The 24,137-nt window shown below is 40.5% G+C and overlaps 3 protein-coding genes across 4 annotated transcripts; 2 read left to right on the top strand and 1 right to left on the bottom strand.

The window, feature by feature from the left end:
- The first annotated feature begins 182 nt into the window (after positions 1 to 182).
- adam8a (ADAM metallopeptidase domain 8a) lies at positions 183 to 8,470 on the top strand. The gene is made up of 25 exons (XM_084020878.1): positions 183 to 303; positions 399 to 508; positions 620 to 693; positions 781 to 859; positions 1,320 to 1,396; positions 1,769 to 1,982; positions 2,686 to 2,763; positions 2,922 to 2,990; positions 3,570 to 3,739; positions 3,820 to 3,901; positions 4,008 to 4,150; positions 4,246 to 4,423; positions 4,519 to 4,608; positions 4,753 to 4,948; positions 5,040 to 5,121; positions 5,209 to 5,389; positions 5,482 to 5,568; positions 5,654 to 5,738; positions 6,044 to 6,155; positions 6,284 to 6,476; positions 6,738 to 6,785; positions 6,897 to 6,947; positions 7,060 to 7,110; positions 7,194 to 7,274; positions 7,572 to 8,470. Exons 1-25 carry the CDS (start codon positions 258 to 260, stop codon positions 7,614 to 7,616), a joined length of 2,622 nt encoding a protein of 873 aa, XP_083877004.1. The 5' UTR covers positions 183 to 257; the 3' UTR covers positions 7,617 to 8,470.
- Positions 8,471 to 8,563: 93 nt separating this feature from the next.
- spef1 (sperm flagellar 1) lies at positions 8,564 to 11,535 on the top strand. The gene is made up of 7 exons (XM_084022022.1): positions 8,564 to 8,743; positions 8,927 to 9,038; positions 9,481 to 9,628; positions 9,776 to 9,821; positions 10,717 to 10,777; positions 10,873 to 10,978; positions 11,377 to 11,535. Exons 1-7 carry the CDS (start codon positions 8,635 to 8,637, stop codon positions 11,488 to 11,490), a joined length of 696 nt encoding a protein of 231 aa, XP_083878148.1. The 5' UTR covers positions 8,564 to 8,634; the 3' UTR covers positions 11,491 to 11,535.
- A 2,955-nt stretch (positions 11,536 to 14,490) lies between these two features.
- Positions 14,491 to 23,378, bottom strand: erlin1 (ER lipid raft associated 1). Of its 2 annotated transcripts, none has more exons than XM_084020775.1 (12): positions 23,267 to 23,378; positions 21,871 to 21,999; positions 21,387 to 21,468; positions 20,798 to 20,844; positions 20,630 to 20,691; positions 20,393 to 20,518; positions 20,116 to 20,189; positions 18,666 to 18,724; positions 18,426 to 18,517; positions 18,191 to 18,280; positions 17,279 to 17,358; positions 14,491 to 17,111 (listed from the first exon to the last, which is right to left on the bottom strand). In XM_084020775.1, exons 2-12 carry the CDS (start codon positions 21,981 to 21,983, stop codon positions 16,923 to 16,925), a joined length of 1,014 nt encoding a protein of 337 aa, XP_083876901.1. In that variant the 5' UTR covers positions 21,984 to 21,999; positions 23,267 to 23,378; the 3' UTR covers positions 14,491 to 16,922. The 2 variants fall into 2 exon arrangements, with proteins under 2 accessions (XP_083876901.1, XP_083876900.1); XM_084020774.1 differs by having other exon boundaries at positions 23,202 to 23,336.
- Positions 23,379 to 24,137: the final 759 nt, after the last annotated feature.

The raw sequence follows: 24,137 nt of genomic DNA, 5'->3' as shown, positions 1-24,137 counted from the left end.
TTACGACGGAGGGGGAATATGCTTCAAGAAACGTCACAAAATTGTACACATTTCGTTTTCAACCTCACGTGACTTAATCCACGATCACTCATGGCCTCGCGTAATTCATATTCATTTTGTAAAGGGACGCGTGTGGTTTGCCAACCTCAAATGTTAATTTTCAGGATATTACACAGCGGAGAGGGGCGGAGAGCTGAGGAGCCTATTTCCCTCGGACTGCCAGGCACACAATGACAGAGTGCGTCCGGTAGAGCAACATGCCATTATCTGGATATTTAATATGGATTTTCTTCTCCTCGTGGGGTACGACTTTATATTCTTTCTCTTTCTTACTCTTTCTTTGTTTCCTTCTTTCTTTCTTTCTTTCTTTCTTTGTAACATATCTCTGGTACTTGCAGGATTAATTGGGGGCAGTGTGAGGACTCTACCTCATGTGATGAAGTACCAAACAGTGATACCTCAGAGGTTGACGGATTCATCCATCACTAATGACGCATCAACACGCCAGGTAACAAACTCTACTGTACAACTTGGCTCGTTTTGAACCTTTTGGACGTTGTAATTAAAGTCTCTCTCTCTCTCTCTCTCTCTCTCTCTCTCTCTCTCTCTCTGTATGTAGTCATACCCTGATGTGCTCCAGTACTCGTTGATGATTGCAAGGCAAAACTACACACTGCACCTGGAAAAGAACAAGTGAGAACACTTAAAATACTTTTTTTCTGATGTGTGAATATTATTGACAAAAAACAAAAATACATTAAAAAAAACCTGTTGTTTCAGAAATCTTGTTGGGACAAACTTCTCTGTGACTCACTATTCTGATGAAGGCACCCAAGTCACAACTACTCCAGACCTAAGGGTATGTATGCTTTGAATTCTCCCCTTACTATCTAACATTAACATAATCCTTGCATTCATGATCAGCTGCATTATAATGTGATGTATCTGAAAAGGATGCCTATGTCATGGAAATGTAGATTGTATACACCATGATCAAGTTTTTAAAGGTTGCCTATCAAAACCATTATATAATCAATATGGATCCCAGTCATCTTTTCTTCAAACGTTGTGTCATGGGTTTTTTTTTTAGGAAATGTGTGCCAGTCATTTCTAATTTCCAAATATATCTGACGTCATGATACATTTTCTCAACTTCAAAGTTCCTCAATATGCGATGTGACACAACCCTCTGTATTTGACACATACAATACTGTTTTTTATCTTCTTTAAATTACACCACATTTTTTCTTATGCATGAGAAAAACATCTGAGAGGTGAGTTCAAATATCTCCTTTGAGTCTGACGAATAATCTTTTCAGGTTCACTGCTACTACCATGGGCACATTGTGGGAGTGGAGGACTCCTCTGCCAGCGTGGGACTGTGCTCAGGATTAAAGTGAGTAATGCTGGATGTCAATTATTCTTCATCCTGTTTCTCTAAATCCAAAAGTTACTGTTTCTCACAATGTAGTGACACATTTTAATAACCCCCATGATGATGATGATTTGTAAGTGACTCATGATGAGTGTGCTGTATCCAAAGAGAGGTCCAATCCTCTACAGCTGTATGTCTGGAAACCTGTAACCCAATCAACAAAGGTCAAGCCTATAAAGACGTCTGTTAGAGTCAATTTAAGGAGCTTGAAAGCATGATAATAAAGGTCCTACAATCAGTTGTATTGAGATCAGCTTGAGAATTAGATATGTGGAGGAAAAAGAAACTGTTTTACTGTGTCCACCACTCTGAAGTTCCTGTTTTACTCTACAGGGGGTTTGTGCGTCTCCAGGATCAAATGTACCTTCTCGAACCTCTGGCTGAGGTTGACAGACAGAGCTCCGAAGCTCACAGTGAAGAGGGTCTCCATGCTGTTTACAACTACAAACACCTGAGGAGGAAGAGGAGCACTTGTTCCCATGGAAACACAACCACTTTCTACGACCACGGAGCTCGTCCGTCTGGACTGTTCCAGCTCGGCAGCCTGGTGAAGACACACAACCCGTACACGTACAGAAATACACCAGGGTTTGAAGCCTGAGGCTGATATCCAATATGTTGTGCTGCATGCTTACATTTGACAATTTTATATAGAAAAAAACAAACAAGAAAAGGGTTATGCAGGGATATGACTATATATCTCACGATATACAATTATTGTAACAAAACACCCTTGATATTTAAAAGAATCTAACAATCTGAGAGCCAAAAAAATAATAATTTTTGTTGTACTTCACATTCATATTCAGTTCAATATGACAAATGAAACAAAGGGAATGAATAAAATGGAACATGGAAAAAAAATCAATAGACAAGACACAAGGAAACAAAGAAAGGAGACATTAAACATGAATATCTTTGAAAATTATGGCTAGATGAACCTTTTGCATATTTAAATAGACAAATTAATTTTGCATTAAACTAATTCTAATACAGTGACAACGCATTCCTGCTCTGACTACTTGTTGACTGAAATACTAAAATACTGTTGGTTATTGGGTTATTTTATATTTTTATTTATCTATATTTTTTATTTTCTAAGCATTTTATTCCAGTGTTTTAAAGGTGCTATATGCATTTTATTATAAAAAAAAAAGTAAATTTAAAAAAATGGTCAAGCCATAACAGATTACATGCACACATACACACTTTCAGTGTTGTTGATACCTTCCACCTTGTGTGTCATTCAGAAAAGCAGAGGCCAGATCAAAGACCATACAGGAAAGCCCAAGACAGTGGAGCTGGTTGTGGTGGTCGACCACACGGAGGTTTGATTCCCTTTTTTTACTTTCTCTGACTGAGCCGGTTATTGCAGATGCATATCAATGATCTTAAGGATAATACACATTTTCTTTAAGAAGTATTATCTTTTATATCTGAGATGCCGTTGGTTGTATTACTAATTCAAACAATAATTTCTTTCTAGTATAAGAAGTTCGGCAGTAAGAAGACGATAGAAGCCAGAGTGCTTGAAATAGCAAACCATGTGGACAAGGTATGTTTGTTTCTCTGTCAGTTAAAATTATTCAAACGTATCAATTTAAAAGATTGTTATGTAAAAGAAACACTGATCTAGGACAAGTGAACCAGGACTGTAAAATAAGAGCATTCTGAAGTCCAAATGAGTGTAAATGCTTGTGTTTTCATTGGATAAGATTATGCAGATAAGACTTGCGTACAGTTTGTGGCACATCATCATTAATCATTTTTACTGTGGTTTAAATACAAGAAATCTGTCCTTAACTGACTGGAATTTTGTCCAATAAAGGAAGGAAAAGTTTTCTTACTGTGAAAATCTAACTTTAACTGTGATCTTCACACCGAAGCTGTTATGTTTCACACACATCACACAATCCTCTCTGCCTAGTCTGGAAGAGAAGGGCCAACATGAATGCATTATCGGACAACACTAGACCCAACGTTCCTTTCTTGTGACAGCATTATAGATGATTGGTTTTGGAGTTTTGTGGCATTCGCATTCAAAAATACTGATTTGACCTATTTACTTGATGAGTCATACAGTCTTTGGTTCATTTTCTTTCCAGTTGTGCTAACATGCCGTTCTGTTTTCCAGCTGTATCGCCCCGTGGGTGTTCGCGTGATGCTGGTCGGTCTGGATATCTGGTCGTACAGAGATCAGATTGAGGTCAGCGCTAACCCTGAGCTCACCCTCAGTAGGTTCCTCCAGTGGCGTCAGCGGAGCCTGCTGCCGAGGACCCAACACGACAACGCACAGTTCATCACGTAAGACGCAGACCATGCCAGGACGATGAGTCGAGCTGTTAGAGCCGGCGTCTAAACATGTCTCCTCTTTCTTCGTTCAGAGGTGTGGATTTTGATGGCTCCACTGTCGGCTTAGCCAACACCAATGCGATGTGCACATCTAACTCTGGAGCTGTCAATGAAGTAAATACAATTTTTTTTAATATTTCTGTGTGTAAAATAAGAAATGAGTGGGATGTGTGATGTTAATTTCAGTTTTATTCTACTCCACTTTTGTCTGTACACACAGGACCATAACAGTAACGCAATAGGAGTGGCCTCTACTATTGCACACGAGATGGGTCACAACCTGGGCTTGTCCCACGATGCTGAAAACTGTGTCTGCGGCTCCTTAACGTCGAAAAGAGGCTGCGTCATGGCTGAGAGTGTTGGGTAAACTCAGTTTCTCACTTGCATATAAACTCCCCCCCGTATCTACTATTAAACCCAAAGTAAAGCTAAGCTAATTGCTATATTTCTTCTGTTAGCTTTGTGTTTCCCGAGCTGTTCAGCAGCTGCAGTCAGCAGCAGCTCAGCAGGTTCTTGGAGGAGATCAACCCCGCCTGCCTGCTGAATACTCCCTCCACAGATCGCATCTTTGGTGGGCCGGTGTGCGGCAATGCCTTCCTGGAGCCTGGAGAGGAGTGTGACTGTGGAACTGCAGAGGTTTGTTAATCAGGCTGCATACACAAAATCACACAACCAGAACACACAAAGGTTGACTGGATTGTAATATTCAGCACCCTCTGTCTGACTCCTAGGAGTGCAAGAATCCCTGCTGTAACGCCACTACCTGCAAATTGAAGGCAGGAGCCCAGTGCGCTGACGGAGAGTGCTGTCACAACTGCCAAGTAAGTAATGTCCTCTCTACTGTAGACGACTGCAGTAGCTATATAGCCAGACGCTGTGTGACTATGTTGTCTGGCTGGTTATGTGTGAGTATTCTTATTTTAGTTGTCAGTACATCACCATCTGTGTTTCTCTCCGCTCTGCAGCTGAAACCGACAGGCAGTGTCTGTCGACCGAAGGCAGGAAACTGTGACCTGGCAGAATACTGCACCGGCTTCTCCGCCACCTGTCCGACTGACGCCTACACCCAGAACGGCCTGTCCTGCAACCGTGGAAACGGATACTGCTACAATGGACAGTGTCCTTCGCGGCAGGATCACTGCAAGAGACTTTGGGGACCAGGTACAACACTAGTGAATGACGGTTTGGTGTAGATGTATTCTGATGCATCAAGACTCTTACGTCCATCTTTGTTGTTATGATTTTTGTTTAGATGCTGACGTCGCTCCTGATGCTTGTTTCTACCAGCACGGAAACTGTAGAAAGACACTGTTTAACCAGAGATGTTCAAGCCGGTATGTAATGAAAAGTCAAAACAGGCACTACAGTTGTGTGTATTAACAGTGTGGTATTTTTCATTGCTTTATGGATTTTGGTTACAGAGATCAATCCTGTGGGACACTTTTCTGCTCCGGAGGCTGGGAGTTTCCAGTGACATCCAGGAAGTCCTTCTACAAAATAGGAAATGGAGACATATGCAACGAGGCATCTATGAACCCTGACGATAACTACCCTGCAGATCTGGGCATGGTGTCTGTTGGTACCAAGTGTGGCAACAACATGGTAAGAAAACTGTCCAGGTTTATGCTAGCAGTTAGCATAATAAAAAAAAAGAAAAAAACTCCAGATGAGTCAACTGTGTCAATGTCCTTCAGGTATGCTACAATCAACGGTGTGAAGATATCAAAAAGATAAAAGCGTACGGAACAAGCGACTGCTCTGCCAAATGCAACAACCGCGGGGTGAGAAATCAGTTAAGCGTGTAATACCCTCGGAGCGCTGTACAACCGCGATAACGTAACTGACTGTGAGTGTGATGTCTGGCAGGTTTGCAATCATGAGAATAAGTGTCACTGCGACGCCGGCTGGGCGCCACCTTTCTGCCATGTGGAGCAGTCAGAACTCCCTGAAGGTACGTAGTCTTCATATGTTTGACCTTTTCATTGCCACGCTTTACACAGGGCTGCTTGTGTCCCTTCCTCTTCTGCCGTTTCTCACCAAGATGTGCTACTTGAAATGTATTTGCGCTCTCAAACAATCGTGCTCTGTTCTCACTGAGACTGATTCGATGGAAACTCCCCAGGCAGTCGGTATAAATGCAGTAATGATGTTACAGTGCATTTCGTAGCCTGAGCGAGTGACGTACTTTGCTACATGCTCATCCGGGAACAATGAAGGAATATTGTCACCGTCCAACGTGTTTGTTTGCGTGTGCAGATGCAGGTCTGGTGGTGTTGATCGTGTCCCTGGTGGTCGGGTTACTCCTGCTGGCGGTCGTGGTTATCACCAGTTTGATGTGCTGCATCAACAAAAGGCAACCTGCAAAGAGGTACAGATAAAAGTTGTTCCTTTCATTCGGTCTCTGTTTTATCACTATGCATGCACATTCAGCCACAAAGACATGCATTTCTTCCCGGTCCATCTTTCATCGTAGCTTCTATGTGTATTTCTTCATAGATGCCCCCAATCTACCTCAGGACAGTCCAACCCGTTGTTTCGGTCAATCGGTGCACGAGGCAGCCCTCGTCTCGGGTCCACGCACATCAGCCAGCCTACATTTGTGGAGTCTTCAGCCACTCAAGCATGTAAACCTCTGTCCTCTGCTGGACGACATACTGGAGCACTGAAGCCCAGTAGAGCAGCTCCAGTGGTGAGATTTGAGTGTGATACAACACATCTGCATCTGAAACCATGACGTTGTGTTGATTTGTTTTGGTCAACCGGCTCAAATGTGAAACTACAGAAAATATCAAACATGTGCCTACTGAATTTCCTCTAAGCCACACAATAACAACCTAAATCATAAGCAAGTCATTCCTGTATTAAAAAGCTACAAAACCCAGTAAAGATTATGTTTAAAAGACTAATCCAAGCTTACGTCTTCACTCATCTCTGTTTTTGTTTCTTACAGCCACCTAAGAAATTGGCAGCTGTACCTCAGCCATCAAAGATTCAACAGGTAATCTGAGCTACTGTTTTGTATTTAAATGTGGCATTATTAAGGTGGAACGTGCAGTTTTTTTTATATTTTACATGTCTACTGTATTTCAAATGAATGTTTTTTCTTAAGGTCGTACGGCCGCTCATGCAGCCTGTTTCAAGCAAGCCGATCTATACTGAGGTACGTTGAGGTTGCGTACAGCAACTTATTATTTTCTTATATTTTCTATTTAAGAGCTCTAATTGTTTGCTTTGTTAAAGTGCATTTTTTTTTGTCTCTTTCTTCTTGTCAGAATAAGCCACTAGCACCTTCCAGACCTCTACCACCACTTGCAACAAAACCAGTAAGTGACATAAGTTGTTTTACCGACAATGTTCATGTTTGCATTCTATCCTTTGTTTGAAACGTGAACATCTGCACTCTTAGATCATGAAGACGAAGCCTCCGATGCCTCCAGTGAACGCGAAGCCCTCTGCAGCCCGCCCTCCCCTGCCACACACTCAGCTGGTATGTATACAGATAGCAGCAGAGCCAACCTGAATTTTTAAAATCCTCTATGGCATTCAGACATTCCTATTGTTATTCGAGATGTCTGTGGTTCATTCGGACATTTTTTCCAACATAGCAGTTTGATGAGCAAGCAGTGGCTTAGTGTTGGTGAGTTAGTAAACACATAGAACTTCTCCTATCCGCCACTGAATGACCACAAGATATATAGCGTAAGAGTTTGCAGTAAAGAGATCTGGAGTCAAAGAGAAGCTCATCAGTAGCATGTTGTTAACAGAAGGCGTCTTGTTTTTCTAGCTTGCAGGGAGATCTGCCCTGATGCCCCCCAGCAGGCCCAGATGACAGAGGGAATAATTCAGCCTGGAGTAAACACTGAGATCCTCTGACAGAGGACATTCTTGATGTCCCACCCGAAGAAGGACCTAGAAATCCTCTCAGGAGACGCTGGTCTGTTTTAACGTCGAAACAGGATCCGCTGAAGGATCGACAATGAGAATTGACAGAGCTTTTTCTGTCAATTGTGGGCTCCTCTAGGATTAACACCATCTGTGTCTTAATTGGTTACGTAAGCCTTCAGTATGTTGATGAATCCTGAAGCCGTGATTGACAGACTCCACTTCCGCGCTTTATAAAATCACAAAGTGGCTATGCTGCCATGATGATGTGTTTTGTATTTTAAGGGAAATGTCTCTCTGCCTTGATATGTGAAAACTTGGCAATTGCACTATATTGTCGATACAATAACTGTTTACCAACTTTTACTGCTCCCTCACATGGGTTTAGGTACTGCTTTTAAATGAAAGAATGTTGTTAAGGTATTTTTTTTTTTAAATGTGGCAACAATGTGGGCACTTAAAAGATTGTTTAATGATTATTTTTTTGTACTAACAAGTATGCTTGACATTGTGAGACTGAATCATTACATGCCAGCTGTTTCGTTTTGCTTGTTGACTTGATAGATGTTGATTGTCGCCTAATTCTTAAAGGGATTTTTACATGAAATAGCCTATACTATGCAGCAGACCTTCACTCATAACGCCAATGATTGTGATGTTTCCTTTCAGTGGGGATTCTGCCTTGATTTATCCTGCAAACTTTGAACTGAAAAAGCATTTGAACCGTTCCTATTTATTGAGATCTTCTTTTTTTCCCCCCGTCTGTAAGATGGAGCTAACAATAAAAGTGATTCAACATAATCAGCGTTTCAGTCATTTATCGCCCATATCTGTTTTTGCCAGAGTTAATTAGCGGTCGCCTAGCAACGCCTCTAACAACCGGTTGTCGAGGGAAGCTAACAAACTAGCTCGCAGTTCGTCTCTTTATAAACTGTCCAGAAACAAGTGCCGCTTTAAAAAAAACAATGGAACGAGAACTGAAGGAAGACGAACTGCAGGATTTGTACGCATGGATAGACAAAATCTCGCTCTCGCGGCCCAAAAGACACATCACGAGAGACTTCAGCGACGGAGGTACATAAATTAGCTTTTTTGCTAGCAGTCCACAGCGAGGTGAAGCAGCAGGGGGTCTAAACGTGTCTCACGTAACTCAAGTCTTTTAGCTCCAATCATGTTGTTTGGCTGTAGTTTATCAGCTCAGATGTCTGTTTGTTTGCTTGACCTGACTCTGCCTCTCTGATGAACCCCCCTCTGTAGTGATGGCTGCAGAGGTTGTCAAATATTTCTTCCCAAAGCTTGTTGACCTGCACAACTATAATCCTGCAAACTCCACACAGCAGAAGTTCAGTAACTGGAGCCTTCTCAACAGGCAAGATATATCACTGTTGCATGTATCTGATGGAGGCGGCTGCATTCATGCACTCATCAGGCGTATACATATAGGTTTTCAATAGGATGGGAGCCACTAAACTGGAAACATTTACATTTTCACAATCTAACTTTCTCAATATGCCATTCTTACACAAACACACACTCTGACGCAAAAAGGCTTACAACACTTGATATCTCGTAATCCAGATGACAGTAAGTTCTTTTTGCTTTTAAGTACACTGAGACGCAACCTCTGTTCAGCATTACCAAAGGGCCTCTACATCCTGAGAACCAATCCAACACACACACACACACTCATCCCCTCCCAGGTCACCGATATGGCACATAGCCAGCTAAAGATTTGACATCATCATCATCAGTTCAACCTGCTGTTCCTATTGTACCTACATGTGTGGGTTTCTGTCTTTTTCCCTGACCAGGAAGGTGTTTTCCAAGCTAAACTTTAACGTGCCTGAAGAGACAGTGAAGAAGATTGTCCTGAGCACTGCAGGAGTGATAGAGCCTGTGCTGAGCGCTCTCAAGGAGAAGATCGACAAGAAGCTGGAGCACACTACAGAGAATATACTGGTGTGTACTGTATGTTTATGCATGTGTGCGCTTGAAGAGATACACCATAAGTACAATTTTATGTGAATACTCATCACAAAACAATCACAAACGTCCACTGCAGGTGCATACTTTGTTTTATATAACATTATTTCCCTTTGATATCAGGATTTGGAATACTATGACACCAGGAACCAGGAGAAACCTCATGCAGGTACCTGGATTTCTCGAATCAACCTTTCCTTCTCAATCCACACATTTGTAAAACATGATTAAGTCTGTGGAAAGTGAATTCAGCACATACTTACACGGCTGAATGGACAAGAATGTTTTGACCTTATACCATGATGCATCCTTATGTCAGTTTCATTTGTGGAGTGTATCAGCTGTCTCTATTTTTAATCGTGCTGAATCGACTGGTCAGCTGACAAACAAAATGAGTTGACTGTTTGGTGACTGCTGTGAACGCTGATTCTGCCTCTGAAATCAGAGTATTTCAAAGATCTATTCTACTTCCTGCATCTCCTGCATATTGTCAGCATTTGCATCCGGCTAACAACACTCCATGAATGCTCATCTTGCCCACACATATCAGCGACCACACAGAGACAAACATGTACATATAACAGCAGCAGACCGGCCTGATTAGAGAATGCCAACACCTTTAGGAAGTGAATCTGTGACACGTCCTTCTTCCCTTTCCCACACCTCATCTGTCCCTGTAAAGCTGACCTCAGGCCAGTGCCTCCTCCCTTTGCTCTTTCCTCTTCCGTCTGCACCCCCATTCACTATCAGACACGCAGTTCAGGTCCTCATATCAGCTCCAAACATCACCAGATGGCCTTTATCGCTGGGTTGAGCTCAGCACCGCAGGACTGCAAGGCCTCATTTTTCTTTTTCTCCATCTTCTAATCTTACTTTGTTGTTTCTCCCTCTTTCTGCTTACGGTCATCGCCTGTCTGCCTCCTACACTCCTCCCTTTGCCCTAGTTGTGTCCTTCAGATTTATTAGACGAATCCCTTTAGGATTCTAACAGCAGAGTTATAGTCATCATGTTGGGCTCACATTATAGCTGGAGAAATGTTATAGTTTTGTTTCGTTATCTTCAGAAATACGTCAGACTGAAGTGAAACGTGTGACTCAGCTGGGAGGAGAAGAGATGAAAAACGGGTATGACTCAAATGTTGCTCTTGTTGACTTAAATGAATCAATAAATCAGTGTTTTAAATAATGTTTTCTGTTTTTTAATTTTTTATTATGTATAGTAAACCACAGCACACAGTGCAGCTTTACTCAGACATGGACCCTACTTCAAGACTAATCCTGCAGAAAAAAGAGCAAGCTGTCATGGCTCTGCAGGAGACTGTGGAGGTACACACACACACACACACACACACACACACTTGAATCCTGGAAGCACTTGGCTGACTGTTAGAACATCTGCAAACATAGAGAGAGAGAACGAGAGAGAGAGGGAGAAAGAGGCATTTTGGTGCTTGTGATACATATAAGCTGTGTCAGCAGTGGTCAGTGAGTCAGTTTCTACTCAGCGGATATAACTTTTTTTTTTCTTCTCCGCCTGTGGCCACATCTGCGAGTTAAAAGAAATAATGACACAAATGTGCAACATCTCCTTTTACCAGCTAAGGATGTTTTCATCAGTGAGGTAATTCACAGTTTAAGAAATAAACCTCACCTACTTTTACCACATCCTTTTGCATGTGTGTGTGTTTGTGTGTGTGTGTGTGTGTGTTTGTGTGTGTGTGTAGATCCTGCAGATGAAAGTGAACAGGTTAGAACATCTGGTTCACTTGAAGGACATGCGTATTGAAGATCTGATGCGGCATCTGGACTCATACAAAGCAAAAGGCAATACACGCTGACACAAACTACAAACGTGTACACCCGGAGAATTAGTTATATCATTGTAATATCATGACATACACCATTCAGAGAATATAACCGTGTGTCACATGTTTATAACATGAAAAGTGTATGTTTCAGGAGGATTTATCTGAATTATATCTTTAATATAATGAATGAAGAATGTGATTTTAATGTGTTTATGTATCTAGAGTGATATTTGGCCTTCTGTGCCTTTACACAGCCTATGACTTCCAACCTCCAAGTGCTCAATAAATCAACTAACCTCTTAAACTTTCCAAACTGTCTTTTTGAACATGAGCAGAGTGTAGCAAATCGAGAATTGAAGCATCGAAATGAACCAAACAAAATGGTATGCAGCGTTAGGTTTATACACTGTGACTGTCTGTCACTCCGTCGCTGTTCATGTCTAAAATTACAGCATTCATTTGCTGTGAAACACTGCTTCCGGGCAGATTGGTCAAAGATAGAACGCAATTATTGAATAATGAAATGTTCCACTGTTTCAAGCATTGGTTTCATAATACATGAAACAACAGAGCGGATGGATGACCAAATATAGTAAACTACAGCTGACACATATCACCGCCTGGGTTTTGTGTGGTTAAATATATAAAGATCACTTCCTTTTCTAAAGTATCAGATTGTGCGTAAGAGACGGGTGACCCCTTGAGCTGATCGTCTCCTGCTGTGACTGAGGTTCTGTCATGTTGATCACCTTTATATCACCTAATCAATCACCATTATCCAGCTTACAGTAATATTACACTGAGGTGCAAATCATACATGTGTTTCATCACACTAGGTGGCGAGATAGTGAACCACTCGGTGGCACGCCCGTCACTCAGAACAGCACTCCGAGCTTCTTCCTGTTTGGTCTGTACTGGGCTTAACACAACTGTTAGTTTACATGTCTGTGAATATGCTCAGTCATCCAGCTCATGGTAACCTTCGAAAGGTTTTTGAAGACGCATCGCTTTGCGTCTTTAAAAACATAAAGCAAGTCAAGTTACCCACGATAAAGCTTTCAAAGATAAGGGTACATGTCTTTTAACCGTCTGCAAACAATCCTATTTTGTGGAGCAGTTAGAGTATGTTGGATAAAAGTGGATGGTGACACACGCCTATAGCTTCCTTCATTTTGGACTCTCTATGTCCCCTCAAAGGCCAGCACTGTCAACACAGCTTGCTATTGGTCAACAATGCAAATGTAGGGCCTTGTGAAATGTACCAGTTTTGTATAGTGTGACCTTAAGTGAACTTCTCAGAGCAAATCTCCATCGAGAGCAACAGAAGACAATACAAATTGTTCAAGGAGTAGCCTACTCCTTATTAGCAAACTGACCTATATATGTAAAATTGACAGAGTGCCCCTTTAAAGGCTCACTCATATTTAACAACAGGCACCCAAGGACAAAGCACAAATAGGTTGCCAAACGTTCCATACAGCACACACGTGCAACACAGAATTCGCTTTAGAGCCTAAATGTTGCGGCAAACTCGAGGAATGACTACAAAATCCATCCTGAGGGCCACCACAGGAATGCAGAGGAGCACGGAGAAAAGTGCAGAGAAATAGCAAACGCTAATGCTCTTTGTGTGAGTGTGTGTCTTTTGCATCAACAACACACACATAACATTGGAATGTGAGAGAAAGCTGCAGGACAGAGCAGCTACTGACGATGGCGCTGACTACCACCGATGAATCATGTTGCTGCTGCTCGGAGAGTGGATTTACAGGCCTTCACGCAGAGATGGGGGGACCACACCCTTGTATCGCTGAGGAGGAAAAGAGCCAGGGAGGAGTCGAGGCTAGACAGATCATGCAGGATCTGATGACCGGGGACAAAAGGAAGGAAAGAAAAGGGATGGCTCATCCAGGAAGCAGAAAACGTGACCTTGACTACACTTTCGGAGAGGGGGGAAGGCTGTAAACTCGCTGACTGTGCACCCCTGACACCAAATCAGACCACCCATTAAAATGATTCCAGACATCCACAAAAACACTCTCCAGTTAAGCAAACAAGATGAGTTTACACTCACAAGCATGTTTTAAGATCATGTTTCACAAATTATGACAGGAAAAACCCCGATCTGAGGTAAGATTATTACTAAACTATTTTAGAAAGCAAGGACTGCTGGTTTGGCTGTGATTTGTTAAGACTTGAGAGGTCATAGGAGGAAGCTATCTCTCATGTGGTCATTCAGTCGTCACGCTATTAATGCTTCCTGGAAAGCCTTTGTGAACCGTTGACTTGGCTTGCTGAGGGCTGGGCTTGAGGTTTAGAGTCATTCTCTTGGGTATGAGTATTTAACTCTTTTTTTTTTTTGTACTGTGTACAGCACATGCTGGGTTAGAACAACAGGGATTGTGATAGATTGCGTATGTACATTCGGTAAATGTTTGTTCAATCATCCTCGTGTCGCCACGGCCACCCAGACATCTAAATAAGTGGCTAGCCAACATGCACATCAATTTCATTCTCACTTATCTGAGATAATTGACTTGACTGATTGGGATCAAGAGATTTTGAGCTTGTAAGGCAATATCCTGAAATAATAATGATGTTCTATCACCAATTCAACCTGTGCAAAAGGTCTACAATGAACATATAACCATGTGAATGTATAGGAATGTTTCATCCTACTGAATGGGACCTTTTAGATTCACAATATTTTTCTGCTTTAAATCTGAACTAAGATATTAACAATGTCCTCAGCCTTTGTGTAACCTTTTTAAAACATGTTTTATTCACATTCAAACTCACTTTTCTAATGCAGTTTTTACACAGCACTGCATTTATTTAACTGTCTAATTCAAACTAATTTGAGGCCATAATTAAGTATAGATATATATCCATTACCACGTGGTAAACATCTGTCTCTGTGCTTGAACCAGTGCATTTCGTATTTAGTTTACACGGTGTTAGCGCTCCACCTGTTGGCATCCAAGGGTACTACACAATGTCCATAAAAGCAGCACAGTTGGAGAAGAGAAGTACCAAAATAGGTTTTATTTTACATAAGAACATTGTCAAAACTTGAAAACATTTTTGCATATAAACCTTTTAAAACAAGGAGACAATGTTTGAATTTCACAGATTGTACAAAATATTGACAAAAAAAAAAGAAAATCATTTTCATGAGTGATTCATACCCTTCATTTGCATCTTTATTTGAACCCACCACCAAAGCGAACGCAGAGTGCATCCTTTATCTGCCATTCAAAAAGGTCAAGTAAACATCACGACATCTTCCAAACACTCGTAGTGTCCACAGCTTTGTCTTTCTCAGCTGGAGTCGGTGATGAGGCTGTACAGTTCAGTATGTTAATCCGAGCTCTTGAGTTCATATGGAGTTTTTTAGTTTATAAGAATCACTGAATCATTAAGACTAGGGTAACCCATTATTATTTAAGGCTTGCATTCTGAATAGTGGAAGTACTATAAAGTAGAGCTAAATTAAAAATCAAAAGCATCATAACGCATAATAAAAACTAGCACCAACTTGCATCTGATTTAAGCCCAAGCTTTTATCAACATTCAGCATTTAATAGAGCAAAGCTTGTTGTTGTGTTGTACTGGAGCTAACATCTTCACACAAATCAGAGGTTAAACAAATTCTCACATAAGAATAAGTTAACACTGTAATTAGTAACTCCGTGTAGCCATTAAAATGATTTTGTTTAGCAAAGAGTGAAAAAATATGCAGTCCATCAATTCTTGAATTACAGAAAAATGTAAACATTGACCATGGAAAGGAGCTTTAGTTTATTTCTACTTTGACAGGCCAACATGCTAATATTCAATGTCAGATGCCCACTGTAAATAGTGCAATCAAATGGTAAAGGTGCACCAAAAATGTCACTTCCTATATTTGCAGAAGACAACGTTTGATTCTACTGAAATCATTGCTTTAACCTCAAATTAAATAGTTATGTTCTTGTTTCACTGTTGTGACTTGTGTGTCAATAGATTGAATAACCAGTTAAACCTTTTTTTCTCCTTGTGCACTTTTGTCAATTTTTGACTTTTAAGAGTGTATGATCTGTCCAACATTGAGCAGCGGTTTTATTCAAATAAAAGTCCATTTCCTGAGAATTTACATTTCACCACAACTGAAAAAGCTCTATAGCAGAGTTGGCAGACAAACACAGGCACTACTTATCATCCGATTCAAGCTACTACACATGCATGCCCGATAATCAAAACCAGATGGAGGAAAGAAAGATGTCTGACTTCTTGACCAGGAACACAAATCATGACTTCCTCCTGTGGCACTATCATACAGCTGCTTTATTGTTACGTTCCCATATTACATAACTTTTATTAAATCAACTTAAATTAGCTTTTAGAAGAGAAAATCTGACAGATTATTGGCAGCACTAAAACCTTTTCTTTTTTTTTCAGTGCAGCATCTCAAGTCTTCCTGAGGTGACTTCCCTCTCAACTACAACCAATAACGGCAAACTACTAGCAAGATAACAGAAAGTAAACTACATTACACCACTGTATATTATCTATATAAACTGTGAACACACAATAAAAGCCCTCCAACTGCAAAGACTTGAGTATCTGTAGGATTTTATCCTACTTAATGCAAACTCAGGATTTCAGAAAATTTAACAAAGTCAGTCAGGCCACTTGTTTCTAGAACGTCATGGTTTAAAAAAAACTTTCACAGCTCAGTTTTCATGTCTGTATGGTTTAAGCCAGCCAGAAATATTGTGAATGACAAATGTATAATGCTCACTACTACTGTATATAAACTCTTATCGACGTTTACTTCATCCACAAGTAGCATTTGATATGAGGTGTGATTAAATCCGTCCTCACACACATGTTGAGAGAGCCAACTAGTGATTAAGTGAAAGAGAAGATGGCAAAGAGATGACCTACCCAAAATATAATTACACAAACCATATCGCTTTAATTAATTAGTGTCACCTGCTAGATTCCAGTTCAGCTCAACCAGAAATTAAGTCTCAAAAATAATTTCATCACAAGTCACTCTTCTTGCATACAACAAACAAAATAAATGCAGATCAAAAGTTAAACACTGCAGTGATTGCAAGCACATGTAAATTAGGGCGACTACTTGCTGTCGCCTTCCCAGGCATAAGCATTTATTATGCTTCTGATTTTTAACTATGGCATCATTCTCATTCCTAAAACTCGTCTTCCCCAAAAGAGTGGAAGGTAAAAAAAATGTCCCTTTTATCTTGCCTTCCCTTCCCTGGCACCCGCTTCTGTTTGTCCTTAAATTTTCACACCCATTCGTTGCCATTTAGATTTAAGACTGAAGTGTGTTATTCACCAAACTAGCTGCAAAGCTATCCCTTTCATCTTCTTCAGTTCAGTGCTCTCCACCTCACAGACAAGACAAGTCTTCATCAGGCTCTCCTGTCCTGTGCAGAGGCAGAGCTGTGGACTCACTGTCCCTCTGGCTTTGATTTATACAAGTTTGGTTGAGCATTGGGCGGAGGGGCGCCCAAAGATTTGGGGTGACCGTTGGTTCCCTCTACAAACATGTTAGGGATGTCCTGGCCGAAGTAGATCTTACTGTTAGCTGCGATGGCCTGGTACTTCATCAGCTCCAGGTACTCTGGGGTCAGCTTCTCCTGTCAAGATTTAGAAGAAAGACAACAACAATTATCACTGTCCATGATAATACTGGACTGGAATCAAACTTAATGTTATCTGACAGTAATGTACAGCATGGCTAATAGTGAATGTAACATTGCTGGTGGCTCAGCTGTGGGGGATTCGGTAAAAGCATTGTTTTTACCTTGTTTGCTTCAGCAGACTTGGCAGCAGTGTAATATTCAGAATCAGCCTTAGCCTTCTCCCTCGCCACGAAGGCAGCATCTGAAACAAAGGGACAATGGTCAATGAGAGACACATGCAGAACCAGTTCACCAGTCGCCAACGCATATATGAACACACAAATCTATTGGAGGTGTATCGATTACAATTTCCTTGGCCGATTCAGTTACTGTCATCTATGTTATTGTCATCTACATTGATTTGCATAAAACATACAATTGAAATTATCAGTACATTTTTATTTAAATACTTGCTTTGATTTAAAAAAAAGCTGTTTTAATTATATATTATAAGCTATAATATACTTTGTTAGGAAGTAAAACCGGTCCCCTCTAATATGTATTTTATATTTTGTAAAAACATCTCCTTCAAACAAGTGAATCTATTCAAGTTTCTCACCAAAAGCTAAATTTAAAAAGATTATACCTGAACATATGACAGCGTTTTTAATAACCTGTGCACAATTTTCCTGAGTGGAGCTGGATCACACAATGGAAGTCAAAGCAACCTCCATTAATGTTTGCTTAGCTGTTTGCACCGTTATAGGCGGGACTATAGAGACCCTGTGCTGTTGGCAGATAATCCGGTTACCATGATTACTCTGAGCGGCATGCATGGGAATGAATTACAATAAAATAAGTGTCTGTCCGAGTTAGTGGTTCCAAATGTTTTAAGGTTATTCCTTCACAGATTATGTTGGACCTGCAGTTGTGAAAACTGCGTGCTTCATTTCTTCTTCGTCGCAAGCCGTCACATTGTATGTGTGCGGCTGTGATGTTACGGTCTGTGTCTCTGTGTTTTGGCGTGAATCTATCATGTTCAAAAGGTGGCTGGCAAAATCTCACAGAAGAGGACTGAAAGCAGTGAGACTAACCCTCTATTTCAGAGATCCTCTTCTCCGTCTCTTTCTCCATCACTTTCTGTTGGAAATGGATCTCTGCTACCTGGGCCACTTTCTGAGCCTCTATGGTACAGAAAAACATGAGCTTTAACACCACAAGGTGGGTGGAGATACTAGGGTTACACATGAGTGACTGAAAGGGTGCATGGTTAAAATCGTCATGCAAATGAAAAGCTGGCTGATTACGGTAAAACAACATCACATTTACCAATAATGGCCCTCTTCCTTTCAGTCTCAGCTTCCTTTTCCACCACCCTCTGAGTTTGAGCTGTTATTAACAGACGAGTCTTTTCTGCTTCCCTGCATACGCAACACACGGACAAAATAAAAGTTCTCGCAAATGTTTTCCTTCATTTGCAGTCTTACTTGATCTGAGTGGGTGAGTAACAGGCAAGAATTTCAAACATGTATTAAGACTGCACTAATGAGTACAGATTTTCAAACTCACATAAGTTCAAAGTTCCTCCTGATAGATTCGGGGATCTTTGGCTTGGTAACACGGACTGCCTTCATCAGGATGTTGAAACAGTGCGGAGGAAAAAGAGAGGACAAATAAATTGAACCTTTGCTCACAATACATCTGCCAATACATTTTACAGAGAGCTTTTTAATGAGGCTCTCTGTAACTTATCAAGTTAGAATTGAGTGGCAGATTGATTAGGAGGAACAGTCCATCACCTATAACTGGGGTTAGATCCAGGTTAGCTTTGTACAGAAGCATGGACAATAACTGTGATATTTACATTTGAAATACTGACATCATGGTAATAATGCATACATGACAAAATAATTCAGCAACTCTTAAATAATTACACACTACCACATCTTTGTTGAACTTCCTCAATGTAGTACGTTATTTATATAGCACCTTTAGTGACATTAAATGCAGCACAATGGTCTTTACAACAAACTAAGGTATTAACAGTGAACACAGAGTGAGAAAACTAGAAACATTTTTTTTTAAGTAAGTTAATAATGCTCAAAACAACTTTTAAGATACGAAAGTCATAAAACAAGTATGGGAAATAATACTGAATAACAATAAAAGTGACAATAAACAATACAAACAAATGTGTAAATGAATTAAAAGCCTATAAAATATGTTCTGAGCGTTTCCTTAAAACTTTGTTGCTTGTCTGATACGCGCTGGGAGTTTATTCCAAATCATCGGTGCATGACAGCAGGAAGCTACCTCACTACACTGTTTATAGTTCACTTTAGGTATACTTAGCAAGCCGGCACCAGATGACCTAAGAGGACGCTCCTAGAGGTGAGAAAAGCTTCACCTACCCACTAAAATTTTTTGAAAAGGGATCGGCTGTCTCAAATCACACAATGACTTGCTGCTTACACCAAGGTTCCCTACTGGGGAAATTTCATAGCGTGAAACAGCAGACCCATACTTTCAAAGCCTGACTGAGTGAATCTGTTTCCTATAGTCCTTCGACACTTAGAGTAGACTGAAATGGCTGATAATGAGGTAGTGGGTTAGACTTCTACAGCGCAAATCATACTATTCAAATGTTAGTATTTTACTCTTTGCAGCCAATCTTGAAAAATAGGCTCCAGCAGGCTGTTTCTATGGATATATGCCTGTGGAAAATAAATAAATAAATAAAAAAGTCAATTTTTATTATGTTATTATGTCCTCCTTGTCTGGGCGATACTAACTTTAGTCACTCATAAACACGGAACAGTTTCTCGAGTTTAACTCAGAAGTCCAATAGAGTTGAGTATAGCACTTCTAGACGGTTCGGGCCATACTCAGATTAGCAATGAAGGTGCTAAACCATTTAAAATAAATCCTCAACATTACAGGCAGCCAGTGTAACGATGCTAGTACTGGTGTGTTGCGGACACCTAGGTTCTTTACTTTATGGTTGTGTGTGTTAAAATACCTGTATTGTAAGTCCAGGGGCCATACTGTTAAGTTCTTTCTGCAAAGCAGTCTTCAGGTTCTCATCTATAATGTCTGCAAGACAAAAAAACAGAAGCCGTTTGAATAAACAACATGTTGTGCATCACGTTTTAGGAATTCCAAGGATGAACTCATGGCATGAATGGCCTTCATTCAAATGAAAAAATCCCATCCGTTTTATTGGATAGATTCTGCATTGTCCTTTTCCCAGGAAATGTGTTCCCACAAAAATAAATACAAAATAAAATCGCACTCACCAAACAACTCAATGTAGACCTCCTGTAATGTGTGTACACTGCAGAACTGGTTGAGTTCATGGTGAATCTTGTTGAAGATTAGAGTTTTGTCATAATCAGCCGTGTAGTTCCTCACAATGTCTACCACTGCAAATAAACCATCAGAGGCAACAGTTGTTGTAATATCAAGCAACTTTGTGGTTCATATGTCACCCAAATAAGGAGTGTTTGCAATAAGGAAATAAGAACAAATTGTACCTGCTAGAGGGACCAGCATGTTAACAACTTCTATTCTGTCAAAATAGATCATCACACCACCACTGTAGAAAAGAAAAACCTTTTAAATACATAATCAGCTTCATGATTGGATCATTTTCTTCACAGTTGCATCTAAAAGTTCATGAAAACAAAACATAAAAACTTTACCTTGTTCCACAAGGCACATTCTTGATCTCATCAGTTTGGAGAGTGGTCTTAAACACAAAAATTAAGTGATGATCAAATGATTTGATGATAAAGATGATTCTCAGACTACATAGGCCCTTTCTAAATATGCATCTGGATTTAAAAGTGTTATGTTCCTAGTTTATACAAAAAACCCTAAATAAAAGTAGTACATACTTTTAATTTAACCTGTGTAATACATACAATATGCAGAATAATTCTCATTTCATATTTCTGCAATTTAAATTTACATTTCAATGGATTTTAGAGTTAATGGCAAAAATGTTTAATGCTGTGCAATGCAGAACAATAAATGAGCAAGTAAAGGCTAAACCTGGATATAATTGTATTTTATATATATTTTATATATATATATATATATATATATATATAGGGCATAAACGTGGTGTAAAATAAAGCCACTGCAACCATAGTTCAATGGCAACTGTTTGCATGCTGCAGCTGATTTATTTATAGAAGATCCAATTCTGGTTTTGATGCATCAGCACCTCCTGGTTGACTCTTAAATTGCACGTCTCTGCTAACAGACCACGGCTGAAGGTAAATGTACCTGCACTGATCTGAAGGTGGTAATGAAAGGCAGCATAATGTGATATCCAGGACCATTGGGAGACGTCAGCAAGGCCCCACCCCTGAAACAAAAACAAACTAATTAGTTGGCCCGACTTGTTTGAAGTGTGTTTATTTGGGCGTAACAATACTTTTTGAGGGTGTGGTTGAATACATTTGCATTAAATCACAGGGTGTATATTATTTTGATCAACTTATGAACATAATCAACAATAGAGGCTGATATCTAGATTATGTCTCATATATTATATTGTAGTTGTGAAGTTCAAAACACTTGTAAGAGCTCCTCAGATGTTCCTGTCTGGAAGGGAAAATCCCTTGTGTGTGGCAATGGCCTCTCCCCCTTTAGTTAAACAGGTGTGAAGAATGCAGGTCTCTGGATCCCAGATGATATTTCCACATCCAGACAAAATGTATAATCGTTGTGAGGAAATAGGCCTCTTCAAAAAAACAGAGCTTAATACCTGTAGTATACAGCAAGGTGTCCTTCTTCAATCTTGTGAATGGAGGAGTGCAGCATGATGGCCATCACTCCTGCTATTGCTCCAAATACTGCCCCTACGTGTGGCATCGTCATCCTGACTAGTACTCACCTACAGGCAGAGAAAGAAGCATAAACAGACTGAAATATTTATGCATGACATATTTAGCCTGTGGTCTGACCTTTACAGCGATTGTCTACAACACTGCACACAGTCAGTTAACAGTGTATTAGGTAAACCTAACTAAAATCAAAGCAGTCTCATGTAAAAGCCCTGCGTAAAATACTACCTTCATGAAGGTTTTAATGCTTGCTTTAAAAAAAGGTGTCTTGGAGACTGTAGTTTGTGGAGAATGGTAGTAACATGTAATCACGTCTCAGTAATCCCAAAAAGCTATAAAAGGAGTCAGAAAGCGCATTACAAAGTTAAAAAACATTAAAAAAAACTGTACAATGCTTTGTTTGACAAAATCTGAACGCAGAAGCAGAAAAGGCAGAAAGACCAGAAAGACAATGCACTGTAAACTGAACCGCACTGAATTACGGAAGAGGACGTTACTGCATCTCCGTTTGCAAAGCAAGATTCTCTCCGAATGCTCTGAATAGGTTGTTTCTTCCATTTATAAACTATTAAAACATAACGTTACAAAGCCTGCGATACTGTATATATACGCCTTGGCATATTTAGGCGACTGTGTAAAGTAGCTTCACTAGACCGAGCTATGTTGGGAGCTGTTAATCTAATCTTAAACACAGGTCCAATCAGGTCAAACGCGTTGATTAAACACAACCCAGTTATCCAAAGTGTTTCGGTTTAAACATGTAGGGGCTTCTGCAGCAAGTTACCGGGCATGTGACTGCAAGTGTTAACTGTTTAAAAAGTTAACGTAGTATGTCATGACAACAAAACCAAGTAACATTAGTGCATTATCGTTAGCTGCCTAGATTGTCAAAGTCCATAATGTGAACGTTAAACGGCTAACGTACACGCTAACATACACGATAAGCTAGCTTGTAGGAGTGACGCTACTTGTAAGTAAACTAGCAGGAAGCAGCGTGTTTGCATCGCAGCTATATTTTCTTCAACATAAATCGTCACATTAGATGTCCGAATTCGTTTAATCCTGCGAACAGCATTCGTTTGGAAACGTTTACTAGCTAGCTGCGTTTAGCGTGCTAGCTAGCTCTCATTATCGGGCGGATTCGGAAGTCAGCCAGTCCGTCCGTCAGTTTCGCAGCTCAATGCTAACATTAGCTTACTATGCTAACATTAGCTTACTATGCTGCACGCGTAAACCAAACGAGTTAACTCACCTGATATAATGTTATCAATATGTAAGTATTGCATTAAATGGCTGGTTTGTCATAAATAACATTACCACTGTATCGAACCGTATCCCTTTCTGGTTTTATCATTCAGCGTTCCACCCCCCTCACTCCGCCTCCCACAGGTTCCCTTCTCGCTTTTACTTGTTACTTGCTGCCTTCAGGTGCCGTCGGAAATATGAGATATTATGACGTTACATTAGGCAAAATGAAACTGTGTGGACGAACGCAGATCCTAAAGACTGAAAAAAAAACAATACACAATCTTCCTACCAAATGTATAAAAATTCCAGATACGTAACAAACTAAAAAGTAAGGCAGACTGCCACGTGCAGCGCCTCATTTGGATGTGCCTGACGCTTGGAGCTTAACTTCCCTACGTTTCTCCTACAAATGGGCCTTGAGCTTGTTTGGAGGTTCTAGCAGGGGAGCGCAGCTACTGGTACACCGAGGGATGGTCGTCCGCCGGGGGGACCTCGTCCTCTTCCACCGAGCGCGGGGCTTCGGGAGGGACAGACGTGGAGCGGTGAGGGAGGAAGGGGACACCCGCCTAGCCAGCCAGATCAGCCGAATAAACCCTAGCGATCAATGGGGTGACAGATGTCGCAGCCAGATCGCCCTCACATCCGTATGAAGAAAGGGAGGCGGGGAGTATTTATGAGGTGGTTCACTACAGCCCTTCTTTATCACGGTGTTGTTTTTAAAAATGTTTACCGCTATATATATAATTTGCTCTTTCTGTGTGTATAAAGCGTAAAATACTATACAGTTCCTGTCGACATAGTCAGACGTTATTCCTTCGAAATGCACTTTATTTCCCATGATGTTTAGCGACGATATGTTAATTAGCCGCATTTCTATTGGCCTGAACCAACCAATCACTGTCTTCAGATTTGTAATGTTTCGTATAGCTTTATTTGATCT

This window comes from Eutrigla gurnardus, assembly GCF_963514095.1.
Source record: "Eutrigla gurnardus genome assembly, chromosome: 11".
NCBI lineage: Eukaryota > Metazoa > Chordata > Actinopteri > Perciformes > Triglidae > Eutrigla > Eutrigla gurnardus.
This window is presented reverse-complemented; position numbering and strand designations above follow the sequence as displayed.

Excerpts from the sequence above, each read along its gene's own strand:
- spef1 (XM_084022022.1), top strand. The coding sequence starts at position 8,635 with ATGGAACGAGAACTGAAGGAAGACGAACTGCAGGATTTGTACGCATGG. Across the intron at positions 9,039-9,480 it reads AACTGGAGCCTTCTCAACAG|GAAGGTGTTTTCCAAGCTAA; the intron begins GCAAGATATATC and ends TTCCCTGACCAG. Across the intron at positions 10,979-11,376 it reads CTCTGCAGGAGACTGTGGAG|ATCCTGCAGATGAAAGTGAA; the intron begins GTACACACACAC and ends GTGTGTGTGTAG.
- adam8a (XM_084020878.1), top strand. The coding sequence starts at position 258 with ATGCCATTATCTGGATATTTAATATGGATTTTCTTCTCCTCGTGGG. Across the intron at positions 1,983-2,685 it reads TGTTCCAGCTCGGCAGCCTG|AAAAGCAGAGGCCAGATCAA; the intron begins GTGAAGACACAC and ends TGTGTCATTCAG. Across the intron at positions 7,275-7,571 it reads CCCTGCCACACACTCAGCTG|CTTGCAGGGAGATCTGCCCT; the intron begins GTATGTATACAG and ends TTGTTTTTCTAG.
- erlin1 (XM_084020775.1), bottom strand. The coding sequence starts at position 21,983 with ATGACGATGCCACACGTAGGGGCAGTATTTGGAGCAATAGCAGGAGTG. Across the intron at positions 20,519-20,629 it reads CATGCTGGTCCCTCTAGCAG|TGGTAGACATTGTGAGGAAC; the intron begins GTACAATTTGTT and ends GTTTATTTGCAG. Across the intron at positions 18,518-18,665 it reads AGGAGGAACTTTGAACTTAT|GGAAGCAGAAAAGACTCGTC; the intron begins GTGAGTTTGAAA and ends TTGCGTATGCAG.